The sequence below is a fragment of the Panthera onca genome, chromosome B4 (genome assembly GCF_046562875.1).
Source record: "Panthera onca isolate mPanOnc1 chromosome B4, mPanOnc1 haplotype 2, whole genome shotgun sequence".
Taxonomy (NCBI): domain Eukaryota; kingdom Metazoa; phylum Chordata; class Mammalia; order Carnivora; family Felidae; genus Panthera; species Panthera onca.
Genome location: NC_138345.1, coordinates 125,739,853 through 125,761,445, shown reverse-complemented (window position 1 = coordinate 125,761,445; position 21,593 = coordinate 125,739,853). Strand labels below are relative to the sequence as shown.

At 42.5% G+C, this 21,593-nt stretch overlaps 1 protein-coding gene across 3 annotated transcripts in view; it reads right to left on the bottom strand.

Annotated features, from left to right (window-relative positions):
* The window catches only part of RFX4 (regulatory factor X4), a 164,104-nt gene that overhangs the window by 121,760 nt on the left and 20,751 nt on the right, over positions 1-21,593 (bottom strand). For 2 of the 3 annotated variants that reach the window (XM_060656539.3, XM_060656540.3), the window contains exon 2: positions 15,310-15,396. The exons of the other annotated variant lie outside the window; for it this stretch is intronic. In XM_060656539.3, the coding sequence (XP_060512522.1) occupies positions 15,310-15,396 (87 nt within the window). The remainder of the gene's footprint in view (positions 1-15,309; positions 15,397-21,593) is intronic. 3 annotated transcript variants of the gene reach the window in all.

The following is a 21,593-nucleotide window of genomic DNA, read 5'->3' as shown; positions in this document are numbered from 1 at the left end:
TCATGTCTCCAAACACGCTCCAGGGAATCTCAGTCAATTTCCCAGTGGAAACTCTCTGCTCCCCTCTCTGGATCTACGTCCTGATAGAAAGTCTGAGGCCAAATTTCCAGGCTCAAACACTGGCTCCACCACCACCTGCCAGCTGTGTGACTTTGAACAACCTTTTGGTGCCTTAGTTTCCTTACCTGAAAAACAGGGGTAACAATAGCATCAAGCACATACTGTAAGGATTAGTTAACCACTCCTGGCACAAGATACATGCCACCTATGTATTCGCTGTTACTATAATAGTTGTCACTCTTCTGCAGGGGCCATGCACCTGGATCCCCATCCTGTCCCTGGGGCTGCGTTTGGCAAGCCCAGCCCCTGGGACACGGCTATTTGCTCCTCCCCTGTGCTCCTGCAGCACCCCAACTAGCCCCTAGCAAAGACTTCATCACAGGTATGGTCACTGCTTGCCCACCAGTGTGTCTGCCTTGCTAGTCTGTAAGCTTTGTAGGGCACAGACTGCCTCACCACTGTGGCTCCAGTACCCACACAGAGTAGGGGCTCAAGAAGTATTTGTGGAGGGGCGCCTGGGTGGCTCAGTAGGTTGAGCATCTGACTCTTGATTTCAGCTCAGGTCATGATCCCAGGGTCATGGGATCGAGCCCCATGTCAGGCTTAGAGCCTGCTTAAGATTCTCTCTCTCTCTCCCCCTCTGCCCCTCTTCCCTGCTCTAATAATTTTTTTTTAGAAAGAAGTATTTGTGGAATGAATGGATGAATGGCTAAGATAATACCACAATTAAATTCTGAGACTACCCATCTTCATAAACATACAAATAATAATTCTATCAGAGAACCTTTACTGGGGACTTATAATGTGCCAGGCACTTTTCACTGCATTTACTTTTCACAGCTGCCCAAGACAGTGAATGATTTAAAATATGTGAAACACCAAATATAGTGCTTAATGTATACTTAGTGCTTAATCAATTTTAGGTCTAATTACTAGTATTATCCCCCTTTACAGAGAAAGACAATGAGGCTCAGAGAAGTGGGAAGCAAGCTGTCTGAGGTCACACAGCTAGTGGGGGAGCCAGGAGAGGACCCACTGTAGTTGACATGAAAACTTCCCGAGCCCAAACATTTTGAGCCTCAGTCTCTCTTGCAACCTCTAGTACTGCACACTAAATATGGTAGAGAACATAGTCTCTGCCTAATAGCTGCTGATTGAATTCACAATATTTGGGAACCTATTTTAGAATATTTCCTGCCTGGAGCCGGTGTGGCAGAGTTTAATATTAAGGGAGAACGTTTCTAAATTAATTACTTCTTTTCAGATCCCAGGAAAGGTTCAAGTTTATGCAAGTCTCGAGTTTCACTTCAAAGTCCTAATTCTATTTCCTTTCATTATGTTAACCTGGCTGCACCTGGCCAGACCTCACCTGTTGGGAACATGCACCGGCCAAACATTTCATTTCCCCTTATCCAACCTCTTCCCAGCCACTGCAAAGGACGCCAGCAGATGATCAGGGTGCCTGGACCTAGGCCTTTGGCAGTGGGCATCAGCCCCTGGCAGCAAACCCTTCTCCCCGTGGGAACAGGGCTGAGCCCCAAACAAAACTGTGATGTTGGCAGGCATTGCTCTAAGGGGGCCCCACACCTGCCTCCTTTTACCTCCTCTGGGTGAATTCCTTCCTAACCTTGGAGTTAGAAAAGGCCTTTCTAATTTTCATACAAAACCCAAAAGCCATAAAAGGAAATGTTGATAAATTTCCTACATAAGAAATCCAAAGCTTCTATGTGGGGGTGTGGGGGAACCACACCTTAAGTAGAAAGATAATACCGTGCTTGGGAAAACTTCAGTCATACCGCAGACAACAATCTCATCTCCCCACCACAGACAGAGTGCCAATAAAACTGAAAGGAAAAGGACTAAGAACCAAGAGGAAAAAAAAGACAAAACAAAAAACAAAACAAAACAAAACCAAGCAAGGCACATGACACACAGTTGATGGAAAAAATACAAATGTTCTTGAAATGTGAAGAGATGATTAATTTCAATTAGTGAGAAGGAAAACTACACTGAAGTACCATTTCTCAATCAGATTGGCAAAAATCCAAACTGCGACCACACAACTGTGCGTGAGGTTGTGGGAAAGAGGTGCCCTCCCACCTTGCGGGGGTAGCATGACAGGGTGCCTCCGCATGTGGAAGGTCATCTGGCCCAATGTACTGAAATCCCACATGCTCTTTAGCCAGCGGTCCCATGTCTGGGAACAGATCCTACAGCTATGGGTGGGACACACGGGAGGTGACCATACGCATCGCAACTTGTCTGGAATGGTAAATGTTCAGAAACAGCTCAGCGCTCACCTGTGTAGCTAAACTATGCTACATCCTCACAGAATGCCACACAACTGTGAAAAAAAAAAAAAAAGATTGAAAACAAGAAAAGAATGAGGACGTTCTCTGTTCTTACTGACAGGGAGCATTCTGGGGTTTAGTATTAAGTGAAAAAAGCAAGTCACAACAAAATGTATTGAGGCTGCTGCCTTTTTGTCTTAGAAAGTGGCATAAAAGGGGGTGCCTGGGTGGCTCAGTTGGTGGAGCACACGACTCCTGGTCTTGGGTTGTGGGTTCGAGCCCCATGTTGGGTGTAGAGATCACTTAAAGATAAAATCTTCAAAAAAAGAAGTGGCAAAAAAGAACATATACTTGAATTTTTATTTGCATAAAGAAATAAAATACTGGCAGAATGCACAAAAAGCACCAGAAATACTGGAAAAATACATAATAAACAAATAAATGCACGTACCACTAGGGAGTTGAGGTGGGACTGAGACTTCTTAATGAGTACCTTTAAGGCATTCTGATTTTTGAACCATACGAACACCTTATCTATTCCAAAATACTCTGAGTTTGAACAAATTAAAAACTCCTCTGTTCGGGAGGGAGCAACTGAAGGAAGAATCTATTTATACTTGGTTAAGTGACACTGGAATGCCAAAAACCGAAAGCAAATTACCAATACTGATAACCTGACGGCTTTACAGTGTTTTGCTTTCCTAATATCCATTTACCTAATAAACACATACTGTGCACCTACTAGGCACCAGGCCCTATCAAATTAAATGACACACAATCAGAAGACATTCTCTCTTCCCCTCAGGGAGTTATGGCCCACGGAGGGACTGAGTGGAGGTGTCGAGGGGCCCTGGCAGTGAGCTCCAAGCACAGAGGACAGACTAGCGCCTTCTCCACAAGAGGAGAGGACAGACAGACACTCAGAGGGACACAAGAAGGGCAGCCTGAGATGGAAGAGTGGGTGGGTGAGGAAGGGGAGCAGTCTGGGGGGTTGTCTTTAACCATGGCCTCATCAGCCAGCCAGCGGTCTTGCGCTGTGGTTCCCAGCTACGACTAAACTGCCCCACACGGGCAGTCCGACTGTTACAAGCCATCATGCGAAGACTCTGGGAACTTCCCACTCCAAGTCCTTGCCCTTGCTCTGGGAGCTGTCGAACACCTTCCTGCTATCAGCAGGAGGCTTTCGTCCACCACTCGGTACATGAGAAAAAGTTTAGCTACATTTCCTTTTCTCTGGAACCCACGGTAGAAGATCACAAGATCCCAAACTGGAGACACCTGCCCAGTGAGTGGATTAGGGTGAGGGAGATATGTGGCTTTCACACACACAGCCCTGAGATGCAATGAGATCTTAAAATGATAATGATGCGTCACATGAAGCTGGGACCCACTGAGACCCCAGTTCTATGCCATCATGCCACTGAACTCCGACTTTCCTCTTCCTTGTGCTGTAAAAATTCTCTGTCACCACCCAACAGTGGGGAACAACCATGACAAGTCGGGGAGGTGTCGGGGAGGGTAACAGAAGAAGGGCTGAATTCAGAGAGAGGCAAAAATGACAGAGCGGCCACTGGTAGCAATGGCCAAGAGAGGGTAGGGACACAATGTGGACTGTCTCAGGAGAAACAGCAGCCCTTCCCATATTTCCAACCCGCCCCCCCTCCCAGCACACACAATCTGGTAACCCTTGGAGATATAGGGCAGACTCTGGACTCCCACCTGAGATATAGGATGGAGGCTGGAGTCACTGACTTAGATGTGCCCTGAAGGCTAGAGGACTTGGGCACATCTGGGTCACATTGAACTTAATACTCTTTCCCAAGGAGGGCAACAGGAATCCCAAGGAATCTCACTGGGTTCCTACTGTGTGGACCCATCCTACGGCCCTCATCTCCCCAACTCTCTCCATCCCACTAACACTGCCCTAGACTGCAGCCTCATTCCCTCAAACCTGGACTAGGTGGAAACCCCCAAAGTGTCCTCCACGCTCGAAGGCACCTGCACAGACTCTCCACATTAATCTTCTGAAAATGCCGCTTTGATTTGTCACTCCTCCACCCAGCTCCTTCAGAGGCACCTTAGCTATCACACTCCAAACCCCTTGTCTGGAATTCAAGTTGCTCAGTGATACGGACCAAACTCACCTTCCCAGCCCATGATCCTTCAACTTCTGCTTAAGCCAATCTGGAAAACTCTCCAAGCTCAAAACCTTCCTTGTGGCTTTCTGTCCCCCAACCCTTTACCATCACCACTTAAAGGACCCACATGGAGGTTTCAGCACAGAGGCCGCCTCCTCTAAGATTCCTTCCCTAGTCACCTTCCAGCCTGTGACCTCTCCCAAACGGTAGCATGCATTCTAATTGCCTGGGGGTTGTGTTTAGATGCAGAGCATGCTTCAGTGGGTCTGGAGGAGGCCTGAGACTCTGCATTTCTAACAAGCTTCCAATGAGGTTGTGCCGGAGCCCAGGAGCACACCCGGTATGGCAAGGGACCCTGCATCATTCAAATGGCATGGATCACATAGGACCTCGTATTATTCTTCAGGGCCTGAGCTCCCATTCTAGATTAAAAATTCCACAAGAGCACAGAGCCACAGAAGGATGCTCATGTGATAGGAAGAGAGACAGCTGTAAAATCAGACAGCACTAAGTTCAAGTCTTAACTCTGCCACTTATTTGCCATGACAAGTCAATAAGTCCCACAACCTCTAAATCTCAGTTTCCTCATCTGTAAAATGGGGATTAAAAAAATACCTCCCTCCCAGGAAATTAAAGAAAACTGTGGCTGTGATTATGCCTAGCACACTGCCTGATGCTAAATATACTTGGTATTGAATATAATATGATAATATTCAATATATTAGGAAATACTAAATAATATTTCATATATTTCATATTTTAATGCCCAGTTCTCTGCTCTTTCCTTCCTCATATAACTTTGAGTTTTCTATACAGTCCTGTATGTAGTAGGTGCTCAGGGAATCTTCTGAAGGAACTTCTATTCTACTTGTACAATTCCGCTCAATCCACACCACTGGGCTCTCCTCCCTGGACATGATGTGCCAACAAGTTCTGACTTGATAATGCTTTACATTCAAAGTCTTCCTTTTGGTTGGTGACTATGCCATTAGAAACATGAAAATCTACTGACATCTGCCTGAGAGAAAATGCAATTTTTTTCTGGTTGGAAATGAGAATTTATGAAACCTGAATTATGGTAAATAACCCACCCACTCCCGTTCAGACTCTCACTCATCAGACATTTAAGGCTTGACCTCACTGATCCAGGGTTTTCTTCCCAACTGCATTCCATCAAAATGTCTCATGTCCCATCTCCTCATGCTCATAGAACCTCTTGTTAATCAATTAAATCCCTGTCTTCTGAGCTGATAAAAGGGGTGTAATAGGAAGAGCACTGCATACAAATCAGAAGATGTGCACAGTAGTTCTGATTCTAACACTACCCAAGTATGATTCTGAGCAAATAACTTCGCTTTTCTGAGGCTTAGCTTTTTTATTCTAGGCTAATAAATTGATTATTCTCCCACTCCATTTCATTTTAACCAGGACTCCCAGTACTAATGCCCAGCTCTCACTCAGGCCAGAGGAAAACAATCTTTTGTCAGCAGGTGGAATGTTAACTTCTCCTCACATGACCCTGGGAAGGCATTTTTACCTACTTGGACTGGTTCACAGGCAAACTCTATGGCAGACCCTTTAGCTAGCCACTCAATAGCCAATCTTTCATTTTTTCCCCTGCTTGCTAATAAAAACCCTGGTTTATTCAGGGCAGTGATGTGACAGCCCAGAGGAAAATCCTAATTTGTCTAAGCCAGGGGATGGCAAACTTTTTCTATAAAGAGCTAGACAGTAAACATTTTAGGCTTTTGGAGGCCGTAGATGATGTTTGTCACATATTCTTCTTCATTTTTCCCCACTCTTTAAAATTAAAAACAAAAATAAAAACATCTTAGACCCTGGGCTGTATAAAAACAGGAGCCAAGCTGAGCTTGGCCTGGGGTTGTCCAACCATGAAGAGTAATTATATTTTTTTCTATTCTGACAAATATTCACTTGCCTATCTTCCCTTTCAGCTACAGACGGTAGAATTCTTAACATAAATGACATAAGGAAAGTCTACTGGGGGCTCTTGGGAAAGATACTGCTGTGTTCTAACAAGAGTGAGACATATAAAAGGAAAACTCACTGGTGTCTCCTCTTTCTCCATCTACCTGTCTTGAATGTGGACTGGCTGCCTATTATCTAAAATAGCTCAGGGCATCTGGGTGGCTCATTTGGTGTGTCCAACTTTGGCTCAGGCCATGATCTCATGGTTTTTGAGCTCGAGCCCTGCATTGGGCTCTGTGCTAATAGCTCGAAGCCTGGAGCCTGCTTTGGATTCTGTGTCTCCCTCTCTCTCTGCCCCTCCCCTGCTCTGCTCTGTCTCTCTCTCTCAAAACTAAATAAACATTTAGAAAATTCTTTTTTAAGCAGCTGGTGACCATGAGATATTAACAGGAGGACAAAAGCCAACAATTCAGGAGGATTTTATAGTAAGACACACAGAGTCTGGGTCCGGGATGATATTGAGCTATTAAATAAACCGTGAAACCTCCTACCTCCCATCTTTTAGTTAAAGAAGATAATAAATACCTACATTGTTTAAACCACGGTCAGATTTCTCACAATCCAGAGCATTCTTAAAATAGTAAATCAGAGAGGATTTTTTTTTATAACTTCAACCACCTCCTAAGCCATCCTCTATGTACCAGGCCCTGGGGATACAACAGTGAACCCCACAACTGCTCTCAGGAGCCTCCAGTCTAGTAGAAGACGTGACAAGACACAGACAAGTACCGACATACCCATCAGCCACTGAGAGCACTCTTAGCTCTGGTCCTGGTATTCCTGTGGACAAGTTATGAAATCCTTGATGCCAAGTCTTCAAAGTACTGCCTTCTGAGATGCAGAAGGGTGCTAGACAAAATGGCCAACGTTCAAAGGCAGACGTACAGAGTTGGGTTCAAATCCTAGCTCTACCACTCACCAGCTATGTAATGTGGAGCGAATTACTTAACTCCTTCGAGCCTTAGTTTTCAAATGTGCAAGATGAAGCTCATTATAAGCTACCTCCTAAGACTGTTGTGAGATGTGAATGAGGTAATGGAATTAGAGCACTTGTCATTGCTCAGTGGATGACAGGCATATATCCCTGAAACTATGAGCATATACATATAGAGACGTGTGCTTAACAATATATGCTTGGGAAGAAAGACTAGAAAGATATCAGGAGTGGTTGCCTCTGGGCAGTGAGATTAGAGGCGGTTATTTTTCTTCCTCATATATTTTTTCTCAGACTTTCCAAATATATACACACATGCCTCAAAGCCAGGGGATCTATCTTTTAATGTAATTTTTGTATTTTGAAAATAAAAACATGTGAACTGTAACTTTTTTGTTCTTTTATCCAGGTAGAGTCAAGTGGCCCCTATTCTAGACTGAGCCCTGGCATGGACTTGCTGTGCAATCTTAGAAAGTCACTTCACCAATTTAAGTCTCAATTTCCCTATCTAAAGTAGACGATAACCAGACTTCCAATATCTCCATGATGAGACAGCTCACTCATTGACTGAAACAACTGTAAAAGCTAGAACAAGTGTTTGAAGACATTGGAGAGCAATCAATGCAGACAGGACTAGAGGAGCCATAGGCTTTGAGAGAAAGGAAACACAGGATGTGCCCTCCACATTCACACTGGGTTTCCCTGGGGATGCTTCTCAACTGCTGCACCAGGAAACAGAACCCAAGCAAGGAGTGTGGTCTGTTAGGCTCGAGTCAGAGCTGGGGATGACAAAGGCTCAGATCTAAGCAACAATGTTCCAGAGAGAAGACGCACAGAGGAGGAAACACACACACTTGCATTCAAATTCCCCTCAAATTTTTAGCCCACTCACTCATACAGTGAGAAACCAAAAAACTGAGAAGACATCAGCTTAGAGACTGAAGAACTGATCACTGATTAGCGGGAGAGTCAGAGATTGAAATTCAAGCTAGGTCAGGTAGAAGGAACTTGGTAAACACCCAGAGATTTTAGCTATGACCCAGAAAGGCTCTGAGCTAGGAGTAGAGACCACATCTTAGTAGCACAGACAAGACTAAAACATACCAGACTTAACCAAAGCTTGACAGGATTGAGGAGACCTGCTGGTGTTCTACCTGCCTGGTACAACAAAATTTAACACCCTTCGGGGTAAGTTAATGTAATTCACCCAAAGCCTCTCCATCTTTGCATCCATGATGTCCAACATCAAATCAAAAACTATAAGGCAGGGGCGCCTGGGTGGCTCAGTCGGTTAAGCCTCCGACTTCAGCTCAGGTCACGATCTCATGGTCCGTGAGTTCGAGCCCCGCGTCGGGCTCTGGGCTGATGGCTCAGAGCCTGGAGCCTGCTTCCGATTCTGTGTCTCCCTCTCTCTCTGACCCTCCCCCGTTCATGCTCTGTCTCTCTCTGTCTCAAAAATAAATAAACGTTAAAAAAAAATTAAAAAAAAAAAGAAAAAAAAAAACAAAAAAACAAAAACTATAAGGCATCCTGAAAAACAGGACCAAAAACTTGAAATCCATAGAAAAATCCCAATCATAGAAGTTAATACAGAGATGACTCAAAAATCAGAGTTATCAGACAGAAACTTTAAAATAACAATGGTTAATATGGCTAAGGAGAGAGGAAAAAATGGTCACGATAGAGGAAATGATGGATACAACAGATAAAAAAAGGAAAATATCAACTGAGATTTGGGGAAAAAAAAAGAAAAAGAATCAAAAGGACATCTACCATAGAAAAAAAGAATACACTATCTTAAATTAAGGTCACTTGGATAGGCTTACCACCAGGTGGGACAGAACAGAAAATGAGATTTGAGAACTGAAAGGGAACTCAACAGCAAATACCAAACTGAGGTACAAAGAGTTAAAAATGGACAAATCAGAGCAGAGCATAAGAAATGTATGAGGTACTGTCAAAAGGTTTAGTATTCATCTAACTGGAGTCCCAGAAGAAGGTAAGAGAGAATGGGGCAGAAAAAATATTTGAACAGACAGCAGCCAAGAATTTTACCAATTTTACGAACAACAATTCACAGGTTCAAGAAGTTCAGTGAACCCCAAGAAGAAAAAATATAAGAAAACCGTATCTGCACCTTGTAGTCAAAGTGCTGGAAACTAAAGAGCAAAAAAAAAAAAAAAAAAATCTTAAAGGCAGCCAGAGACAAAAAGACATATTGTATTTAAAGGGGTAAAAATAAGTCTGATGACTAATTTTTGGAAGCCAGAAGACCATCAAATGACAACTTTAAAGTAGTGAAAGGGGGTTAAAAAAACAACAACAAAAAACCCACTTCCCAACCTAGAATTCTATATCCAGCAAAAATGTCCTTTAAAAATACAGGTGAGGGGCAGCTGGGTGGCTGAGTAAGTTAATGGTTTTGGCTCAGGTCATGATCTCACTGTTGTAGGCCTGAGCCCAATGTTAGGCTCCACACACAGTGGAGATTCTGCTTGGGATTCTCTTTCTCCCTCTCTCTCTGCCCCTCCCCTGCTCTCTCTTGCTTGCTCTCTCTCAAAATAAATACATAAACTTAACAAAACACAGGTGAAGGGGTGCCTGGGTGGCTCAGTCAATTAAGCGTCTGACTTTGGCTCAGGTCCTGATCTCATGGTTCGTGGGTTTGAGCCCTGCATTGGGCTCTGAGCTGACAGCTCAGAACCTGAAGCCTGCTTCACATTCTGTGTCTGCCCCTCTCTTTGCCCCTCTCCCACTCACACTCTGTCTCTCTCTGTCTCTCAAAAATGAATAAACATTTTAAAAAAATGTTTAAAAACACAGGTGAAATAAAGATATTTTTCATGCTCTATACTACACTATACTGCACTACCCAAAATATGAAAGGAGTTTTTTTGGCTGGAAGTAAAAATGATCCCCGGTGGAAGCACAGACTTTCTGATAGGAATCGAGAGCCCTGGAAAGGGTCAATATGTGAATAAATAAAAATAAATATTGACTATTTAAAACAACAATAGCAATGTCTTATGGGGCTTAAAATGTAGAAGTAAAATACATTAAGGCAACAGTACAGAGGGCGGGAGAGAGGTAAATGGGGTTCAAGTGTGTGTGTGTTTGTGCACTGGGCTTGAAACTGGAGAAGGAGTGATGTGAGGCAGACGTGAGAGGAGGGGTGCATGTCGTAACCCCAAAGATAGCCACTAGTAAAGACTATGTCATCGGAAAGTCAGCAGAGGAAAACATCAAAGAAAAAATTTTAAACTGCACCATCCCTCTCAAAAAAGGCACAAAAAAATAAAGACAGATGGGACAAGTCAAAATTAAATACTACGTTTGTTGATTTAAGCCCAAAAGTGTAATTTAACTTAAGTGCATTACATTAAATGATCTAAATATTCCAATTTAGATATAGATTATCATATGGGATTTTTTCAAACACATATTAAAAACCTTAATATTGAATTCATAAAGGTTGGAAATAGGAAGATTAAAAAAAGATATACCATTAACAACTTGATCTGACTTCATCCATATCTTGAATACACATTCTTTATGAGTATACATGGACATTTGCCAAAATAAACCATCTGTCAGGACAAAAAGCAAGTCTTGACAATTTCAAATATTGAAATTGGGCAGAATATGTTCTCTGACCACAGTGGAATTACAACAGAAACCAATAACAGAAAGATAACTAGGAAACAGCCAATGTTTGGAAAATTAAGCAATAGATTTCTAAATAAACCAAGAGTAAAAAGAAGAAATCACAATAAATATGAGAACATGAGTTTAAATGAATGATAATGGAAGTATGAAAAATTATGGGATGCACTTAAGCAGTGCTTAGAGGAAAATTTGTAACTTTAAGTGCCTATCTCAGAAAAGGTTGAAATCAATGATCTAAGAGTCTGTCTCAAAAGCTAGAAAAAGACAAACATTAAACTCAAAGAAAATAGAAGGAAGAAAAACAATATACAGGAGAGAAGCAGAAATAAAAGAAATAGAAAAAAGATGTCAGTTGAGAAAAACAACAAGGCTAAAAGTTGGATCTTTGAAAAGATCAATTTTATTAAAAATTGATAACATGAAAAATATCTTAATGACCCAGAGGTAGGCAAAGATTTCTTAATACAAAACAAAAAGCACTAACAACGAAAGAAAGACACTGACAAACTGGATGTTATTCGAACAAAGAACTTCTGTTCACCAAAAGATACCACTAAGAGAAAGAAAGGCAGACTACAAACTGAGAGATGTTTGCAATACTTTTGACAAACATCTCCTACTAAGAGTATAAAAACAACTCTTACAAATCATTAAGGAAAAGACAAACAGCACAACTTAAAAAGAAACCAACAGGCAGACGATGTGAACAGGCAGATCACAAAAGAGGATATCTGCAAGAATGTTTATCAGTCCTTCTCAAGCTCTCCCAAAAAATGGAAGAGGAGGGAACACTTCCAAACTCATTCTATGAGGCCTGCATTACCCTCATACCAAGGCCAGGCAAAGACACTACAAGAAAAGAAAACTTTGGATCCACAGCCCTCATGAATATTAATGCAAAAACCCTCAACAAAATACTAGCAAACAGAATTCGACAGTGTGCTAAAGCATTGTACACCATGACCAGCTGCAGTTTTTTCTTCCTAGAATGCAAGGATGGTTCAACATAGAAAAATCAATCAGTGGAGTACACTGTACTAACAGGATAGCCACACGATCATCTCAATGGATGCAAAACAAGCATTTGGCAGAATTTAACACCCTATCGTGATAAAAACACTCAACAATAATAGGAATAGAAGAAAGCTATTTCAACACACTAAAAGCCTATATGAACAATTAATTCATGGTAAACATCATACTCAATGGTGAAAGCCTGAAAACTTTTCCTCTAAGATCAGGAACAAACAAAGATGCTCACTTTTGCCACTTTTATTTAACACAGTCCTGGAAGACCTAGTCAGAGCAATTAGGCAAGAAGATCACACACACATACACACACATACACACACACACACACACGCAACTTAATACAAAGCTACAGTTTCAAAATAGTGTGGTGTTGGCATAAAGATAGGCATACAGACGAATAGAATAGAATAGAATAGAATAGAATAGAATAGAATAGAATAGAGAGACTAGGAATAGACCCTCACATGCATGGTTAAATGATTTTTAGCAAAGATGTCAAGACCACTTAATGAAGAACAGTTTTCAACAAATGGTGGTGGGAAAACTAGATATCCACATGCAAAAAAAAAAAAAAAAAAAAAAAAGAATTTGGACTCTTACCTTATGCCATATAAAAAATTAACTCAAAGAAGATCAAAGACCTAAACATAAGAGATAAAACTATACAACTCTCATACAGGAAAATCTTCCTGGTGTTGGATTTGGCAATGATTTCTTGGGTCTGACACCAACAGTACAGACAACAAAAGAAAATTGGATAAGCTAGGCTACATCAAAATTAAAAACTTTTGTGCATCAATGTTATACAGGTAACAGAGTAAAAGGCAACCCATGGAATGGAAGAAAATATTTGTAAATCACATATCTGATAAGGGGTTAATATGAAAAATATATAAAGAACTCCAACAATTCAGTAACAAGAAAAAAACAATTCAAATAAAAAATGGATAAAAGACTGAACAGACATTTCTCCAAAGACAATATATAAATGATTAATAAGTAAATGAAAAGATGCTCAACATCACTAATCACTAGGGAAATAAAATACAAATCAAAATCATGAGATGCCATTTTGCACGCATTAGGATGATTATTTAAAAAAAACACAGAAAATCACAAGTATTGGCAAGAATGTGGAAACACTGGAATGTTTATGCATTTCTAACAGTAATACAAAATGGTGCAGCTGCTGGGGAAAGCAGTATGGTGATAACTCAAGATATTAAAAATAGAATTACCATATGTCCAGCAATTCCACTCCTGGGTATATACTCAAAAGACAGAAAGCAGGAACTTGAACAGACATTTGTACATCCATGTTCATAGCAATATCATTTGCAATAGCCAAAAAGTGGAAACAACCCAAATGTCTATCAATGGATGAATGGATAAACCAAACGGGGAATATACATAAAATGGAATGTTATCCAGCCTTTAAAAGGAAGGAAATTCCTGATACATGCTGCAGTATGGATGAAGCCTGAAATAAGTGAAATAAGCCAGTTACATAAAAACAAATACTATGTGATTCTATTTTTTAATTTTTTTAAATGTTTATTTCTTTTTGAGAGATAGAGAGACTGCAGGCAAGGTAGGGGCAGAAAGAGAGGGAGACAGAATCTGAAGCAGGTTCCAGGCTCTGAGCTGTGAGCACAGAGCCCAACGCGGGACTCAAACTCAGGAACAGTGAGATCATGAGCCAAAGTTGGACGCTTACCTGACTGAGCCACCCAGGCGTCCCTCTATTTTATATAGTCAAATTCATAGAGTCAGAAAGTAGAATAGTAATTGCCAGGGACTAGAGGGAGAAGGAATGGGGAGTTATTGTTAAAGCTTCAGTTTGGGAAGATGAAAAAGGTTTTGGAGATGGATGGCAGCAATGGCTGCACAAGGTGAATGTACTTAATGCCACCAAGTGTACGTTTAAAATGGTTAAAATGGTCAATTTTACGTTACACATATATTAGCACAGTAAAACAAAGAATGCTCAGAGATGTTAAGAATAAAAAAAAGAGACAATTTAAATACCATCAACATTTAAAAGGATGTGTAAACCGTGGTATATGCATACAATGGAATACTATATGACAATGAAAAAGTACTACATACACCAGCATGGCTACATGACACAGACATTGAGTGAAAAGAGCCACAGACAAAAGAATGCAGACTCTGTAAGTCCATTTATATAATGTTTCAGAAACAGGCAAAAGCAAACCATAGTGATAAAATTCAGGACAGTACTTATTCATAGGAATGAAACATGAAGGAACTTCCCAGGGTGCTATAAATGTTCTATCTCTTTTCTGGCTGATGGTTACATAGGTAGAGACAAATGGGGGCAAAAGGATATTCATCAGACCATTCGCATAAGATTTATGTATTTTATGTTCAATTTATCTCAGCTTTATAAAATGAAGCAAAATCGTGATGACAGAATGCTAATATCGGAAGGGACTCCAGAAGAAGGCTGTTCAGAGTATCTAGCAAGCACCATTGGGGCTTATGGAGCAGGTGGTCCCTGGCCATGCTTTGAGAAACCTGCACTAAGGAGATGCACGTTACCAGCCAAGGGAGAAGGACACCTGTCCCTGCTGGGAATTACATTTACAATGAGCTGTCCCCTTTTTTAGTGTTTAGGGAGCAAACACAAGTCCCACTTAGTCTTCTCTCTTAATAGGAGGCACCCAGAAGACCCAATCTAACATAACCCAAGGAAAGGTGTAAACACAGCAGTTTATATCTGCCCATTAACTCCAATTCTCTAGTCCAAGACCCCGGAAAAATCTGTACTTTCAAAGAGCAAGGACATTCATGACTCTGAAACAACGGTGCCATGACACCCTACTTTAATCCCACATCTACACTGACACCGCGAATGGCCTTTCCCATTTCCCATCCAGGGTCCACATTTGCCCAAATGGGGCATCACTGTAATCGGGTCTCTCTGAGGACTTAGACAATATGAACATGTAAACAGCAAGTGTCTGCTGTGTCCCCATTTCTGTGGCTACCTGACTCCATTACACTCCCCACCACAGAATATACCAGGGAGGGCCTAACGTATTCCATAAATGGCTTCAGAGTCTCTTGTTCCAGGTGACATGCCCCAGCCTAGCATTTTAAGAAGCACTATCCCTCCCACGAGGACACTGGCCATGTCTAGGACATTGTGGAAGAATGAGTTTCAAGCACTTACTTTCATCATTAGAAACATTCCCCAGAGATGTGTGGCTGGAATAACGTTTGTTTTCACTTTCATTGAGACATCTTTCAATCCAGCTCTCTAAAAAAAAAAAAACAAAAAACAAAAAAAGAAACAAAAACAGAAAGAAAGAGAGAAAGAGGAAAGAAAATCACAGAATTGCAGAAATGCCGTTGGTGTTTGTGAAGAGACAAGAACATCATAAACACATTAGATTCAATTGCCCATCAGCCTTCATCTGAGACTGGCCCCGACTGGAATTTGACTTTCAATGAAGCCCCACAGCAGCCACCATTGCTGATGAGCCTTTGCTGAGTAGTTGGAGACAAAATGGTGATTGAAGCTCACTTGAGTATTTCCTGGTCAGATTCTACTACTTCTGGAGTATTCACACCCCAACAGTACCAATTGAGAATTATCTGTCTTTGCAAAGAAGATACGTTCCTGAGAAGTTGTTTGTAAAACAAAGTTTGGTCAACTAAATCACTGGTGGTGGTTTGCAGATGGTAAGTTAGCAGCAGAACCCTTTATTTAAACGAAAACAAAAAGGAAAGCAGATAAAACCCTGAGGGCTCTGGTTAAAGTGGAGAAAGAGGGCAGGGAACCTTATAGCTCACTACCCTTTGCCCGGGGACCCCCGAAGGGGCACTTCCAAGCACAGGCCGAAAAGCCACTGCGGGAGGACATATTAAAAACTCTACAATAGATACGTAGGACTTTTAAAATTCAAAAGACTATGTTCTTTTAATCCAATTCCAAAGTCTACAAAAGTACTTTCCACACTGTGGCGTAATGCTTATTCCATTGTCTGGACCAGCTACATGCATGCATGCATGCATTCAACATCAGCTAAGTACAGTCAGTTCTGCTAGAATGCTTGTTTTGAAAATAAGAATGTGTTCCAGTGCAAGTAATACATTGGGAAATGATTTGAGCAGAGAGCAAACGTCGTGTTTGCTTATGCTCAATTTCTTGCCTAAGAAGCATCAGGGGAATGCAGAAAACCACACATAGCTGCACTGAAGCCCACAGGAATATGCAGAATCCACACGTGCTCACACCTCAGCCATCTACCAGTTACTTTAGGTCACCACACGTGTTATGAGCCACACCTGCCTGGATAACCCATGTTTTATCACTTCATAGTAACTCACAAGCTGCAGCCTTTCTGACATCTGCTTCCAAAAGCAGGGCTTTGGGGGCTTTCAAGGCTTTCAGGGCTTTTCCAAGGTGAAGTGTCATATTCATTGTATTTGTGTACCTCTTAACCATTAACATGTGCAAAACTGTGCTATCGTCTTCATTACGTTCCAATTTTTTAAATGTGTCACTCACAAAGGTTTTGAGTCTTATGCCCCTAGTTTATTTTTCTAATCAACCCTGTGGTTTTTATTGTGCAGTTTTGCAGGGCACCAAGCTCAGTTAGGAGCTTTAGGAATGCATATGTGGTGTTAGAGCAGAGCTGACTAGACCTATGGCCATGTGCTTCTGAACAGTGCAGTCTCCCATTGCCGGCTTTATAATATAGGAGCTGGCATTTACTGAACACCTGTTCTAATATGCCAGGCCCTTTACATATGTTATCCTGTTGAAGTCGGGCAACAACTTCCAGAAGAAAAGATTTTCACTCCCATTTTTTTCCTAGAAAGCAACTGAAGTTTAGATTAAGTAATGTGACTCCACGTAGCTCAAAAGGCCAAGGCCAAGATCATTAGTTAACACCTTGGGAAACATATTCTCAAAAGAAGCCATGCTGATGCTGACGAGTGAGCTATGGGGTGGGGGGGGGGGGGGGACGCAGGGAGACATGTTGGTTTTTTTGTTTTATATCCCAACAAACTGCTCTTTTAAAAGCTGCTCCCTAAATGGTAAATAAGTAAGGGGAAATATCCAAGGGGAGGAACAGGAGCCAGCTTGTTCAGAGGAAATGGAAATCTGGTATTTCTGAGGAAACACTGAGCAACAGAGAAATTCAAAACATGAAAACACCGCCCCTTCCAGACATCAGCCGCACAACGTAGAAACAAATGGCTTGTGATGTTTTCAAAGCCGGGACGGCACAAGGTGGGGTGTTCGTCATCACGTCGCCTCCAAAGATGCATCTGGATACAAATCTCCAGAATTCTTTACAGGAGTCTCCAGAATATCTCCACTCGGATCTTCTAATCCCTTGGAGTTCTGGCACAATTTCCTTGGTAACAGCCGTGGCTGCTTTTGGATGGCAGCTACTGAAATCTGCAGCCCCTTCCTCCGCCAAACCACACCACCAAAAGCAATTGCTATTGTTCTGGACCAGCCCTGGTCTTCCTAGTGAGATATTCACATCTAGTTACTCTCATATGCGTGTGGGCATGCACACGCTCGCACATGCACACATGCACACACAAATACACACACACACTCTTTTCAGCAGACACAGGGAACTAAGAGAAACACTCTCCCTCTCACCCATTTGCCTGCACCAGATGAGGCCTGTTAAATTTGGAGTCCTCGGAAGGGCTTATTCCTGCAGGTGAGAACCCCCAGTGGTTGGTGTGACAGTCTCTGAAGAACTCATGGTAACATTCCGGAGGGGAGCTGGCTCTGAACACCAAGGGCCAAGACAGTGCAACACCAGCCCACAAGAGCCCAAGTCGAGGAAGAACTTTCCAGATGATGTGCCTCTCCCCCATGTTGCCCAACACTGGAGAGAGATGAGAGCAGGGTTATGAGAAGAGAGAGAGTGCCGGAAGCACCAGGAAAGAAACAGAATAAATGTCACCAAATAACCCTTTCCTCTACCCCCTGCTCCTTCTCAGGTCTGACATCGTCACTTGTGCCTGTAGCCACTCTGCTACCCTGTCCTTCTCCCCGGGGCAACACAGAGTAAGTGTGGTCTGTCCTGCACATGGCAGATGTGAGCAGATAGCCACCATGGCTCCATTTTTCTGGTCAAAGTACCTCACCTGTTTTGGCTCTTGCTCAGAAGGAATTGTTCCCACATCTTTGCCATCCAGTTCACCTGCATCTGGCTGTCTTCTAGTTAATCAATATCTATTTGAACATGTGCCATCCAGGATGAACTCTGAGGGTCCAGACCATGGTCTGAGCAGTGCCAAAGATAATATGGCAGAACCATCACCTCTGCTGCTCTGGACATGTGGAGTTTTCAGAGCATTCAAAGGTCTTACATTCCAGATTGCACACATGAAAGTGAGATGTCTAAACAGGCCTTGGATCCACAGGTGCTCTTTGACCTTTGTCCTCTTCCCAAATGGGGCTCTCAGCAGCAGCATCTCTAACTCATGTCCCCTAAGTCAGGCTGCTCCATATGACTGGAAGGCTTCTTTTTAGGTAAAAAGAAGTAATACGAAGTAAAATGTATATACTTTAAAACTACTAACAGTGTATTTTGGTCTTGCAAAGATCAAGAGTTACTCAACCAGAATGACAGGTATATTGAATTTTTAATAAGGTGCATTGTTCATCTAACTAATTTATTTGTAGATTATGTGATTTAAAAACAATAATAAAGGCTTCCATACCTTGGGTCTTTATGGGCTAAGCATTATGCATGTATACCATCATACTTAATCCTCATAACAACCTTGAGGTAGGTGGTATTAAGAAAATTAAGGTTCAGTGACATTAGGTGACTTGTCCAAAGTCACCCAGCTAGTAAGAGGCAGATCGACATTCAGACTTAGTCCATAACCAGTATGCTCTCTCCCAGTGTGGGCTGAGCTCCCCGCTCCTACATTCCACACGGGCTCTAGCACCCGGTGCCAATACTGTATCACTGATCACAGTCTGCCTTGCGTTCGAACTTCTGCTAACGTTCTACTTACATAGTACAATTTTTGCTAAATTCATTCACAGATTTCTTTGCCAGCCTTTGTTATACATAACAGGCCCTTCTGTTTAGGTCCTAAATATCTTAAGAATGAAGTCCATGTTACTCTATTGCTTTTGACTCTCACTTCACCTGGTATGAAGTTTTTCCTATAGGATGGTCTCAATAAATGTTACATTATTGACACACATGACATCAAAGAATGCACAGCTTATAAGCAGACACATCCACATATCTATAGAATTTCCTAATTTTTTTTTTCTACCACATAAGGCATGAAATAGTACAACACATCAAAGGTGATCTTCCAAATACAGAAAGCAATTTTCAACCAATGTCTGTGTTGTGCCTTCTAGATAGAAAAAGCTACAATAAAAAGCTGTGAGTGAAACAGACATGAAGACTGGCTTCTGCCCTGCAGCTGCCATCTAGAAAGCGAGGCAGGTGCTACTCCCCAAACTCATGAGTTCAAGGACCCTGGCCTTTCTGCCCACCTTGTACCCAGAGGCTGGCACTGTGACTGTCCCTGTAGATACTGCCCAATAATATGTGTCATTGGACGCCTTGCTTTTTTTTTTGAAAAATAACATTAAGTTCCTACTGTATGCCAGGTCTTCTGCAAGGCATTTTCACATACGTGGTTGAAATTAAAGGGATCTCAGAACAACAGTATGTGGTATGTATTAATATCTCTGTTTATAGACATGAAAACTGAGGCTTGAAGCAGAGGTGCTAACCCAAGGCAGACTGTGATCACACTGCTGTACGGGCACTGGGTCCTGGGACACAGGAGGAGAGCTCCGTTCATACTTGGCTAATCTCCCTGCTCCCAACTGCCTCTTTCTTGATCCACAAAAATCATCTGATGTTTTAGTAAGAACCAAACTTGTTCTAAGTTCCCAACAGGATGTACTGACGGCTGTGAGTGTCGGCTCCTGGGCTGAGAAGCATCACTACATCTGACTCATCTGGGATCACGGGCAGGAAGGAGGATGCCAATCAGGACTTGTGGATTTTCACTTTCCAAGGAGTTTACCCCGCACTCTTTAAAGGCAGATCTTCATGACTCCCCACTTTAAATTGGATTTCATAGAAGGTTTGGTTCCCTTTGCAGTGGCAAAGAACAACTACGAAGTATCTGCATCAGGGACCCAGCACGCCCCAGGCTCAGAGCAACATTGGTCTGGCAGGAGAAACTGAGCAAGATGGTAGTCCAAAGCCAGGTAATCTTTGAAGTTTACAGAGTGCACGGACATGAGAAACCGATCTGAACTTCACAGTCCACCTCATGAGACAGAAATTCACCCCACCTTACACATCAGGAAACTGGAGTCCAGACCAGGACAGTGGTTTGGCTGAGGTCACACACAGTCAGAGGGATCAAAGTCAGAATTCAAACCCAGGTCTTCAATCTCAAGGCCTATGCTTATTCGACTTGCTAATTCATACTGGACACAGACAAGTCACTCTAGCTTAGGCTATCCATCCACCCATTCATTCATTTTGCAAATAATTATCAAGTGCCTTCATGTAAAGTTGTAACAGAAGATGACAAATACATTTTAACAGGGAGCCAATATATCACGGCAAGATATTGCTGGTGGACCAAGGTCTCTGGACCTGAGAATATCTTGTTTATGTATTCTTGTTTTATTCTTTATTTTCCCTACCTTAAAAATATAAGTTCTAACAACCATGTCTATCTTTTCCATGCTTAGTCCCCCAGAGCCTGGCACAGTGTCAGGCTCACAGCTGGTGGTGATGGGTTGTGACGAAGTAAAGTAGGATGAGAGAACAGGATGAAGGAAAGCACCCTCATCCCAGGAAGGCCTCTGAGAAGCAGCAGCATTTGAGCACAGACTGAGTACAGTGAGGGAGGCTCACAGGGAGGGGACCACAGAGGCCGAGTCCCTGAGGGGAGATCATGGGTGACCCACAATCATGGGACAAGGGACGGCAAGAAGGCCTGTGGTTGATGGAGTGACCAAGGGGGAAACAGTACCAGATGAAAGAGAGGACAGAAGCAGGCTGGGAAGAGTGTGGAGTTCACAGTTACGACAACTGGATTTCAAATCCCAGCCTTGCCGCTTCCTAGCTATGTAACATCGGAATGATTCCTGAGCTTTCCAAAAAGCCCTACCTTCCAAGTTTCCAAAGATTAACTGAAATACTACAGGTGAAGCACTTCGCATGGTTGGCTTTGTGGGCCACGGAAAGGTGAGGAAAGCATGGTCTCCGTCCACCAGGAGCTCACACCGAGTGATGAGGACAGACAGTAATGCAATGTCCAGCATTTATGTCGGGCATTTCCCCCACATCAGTCCCCCTGCTTCACATGCCTCCTCTGTACTCCTCACGGCAACCCTGAAGCAGAGACTGGACAAATTCCGATCCCTGAGGAGGAAACAGAGACTCAGAGAAGCTGGGTAAAGCCAGCCAGTGAGGT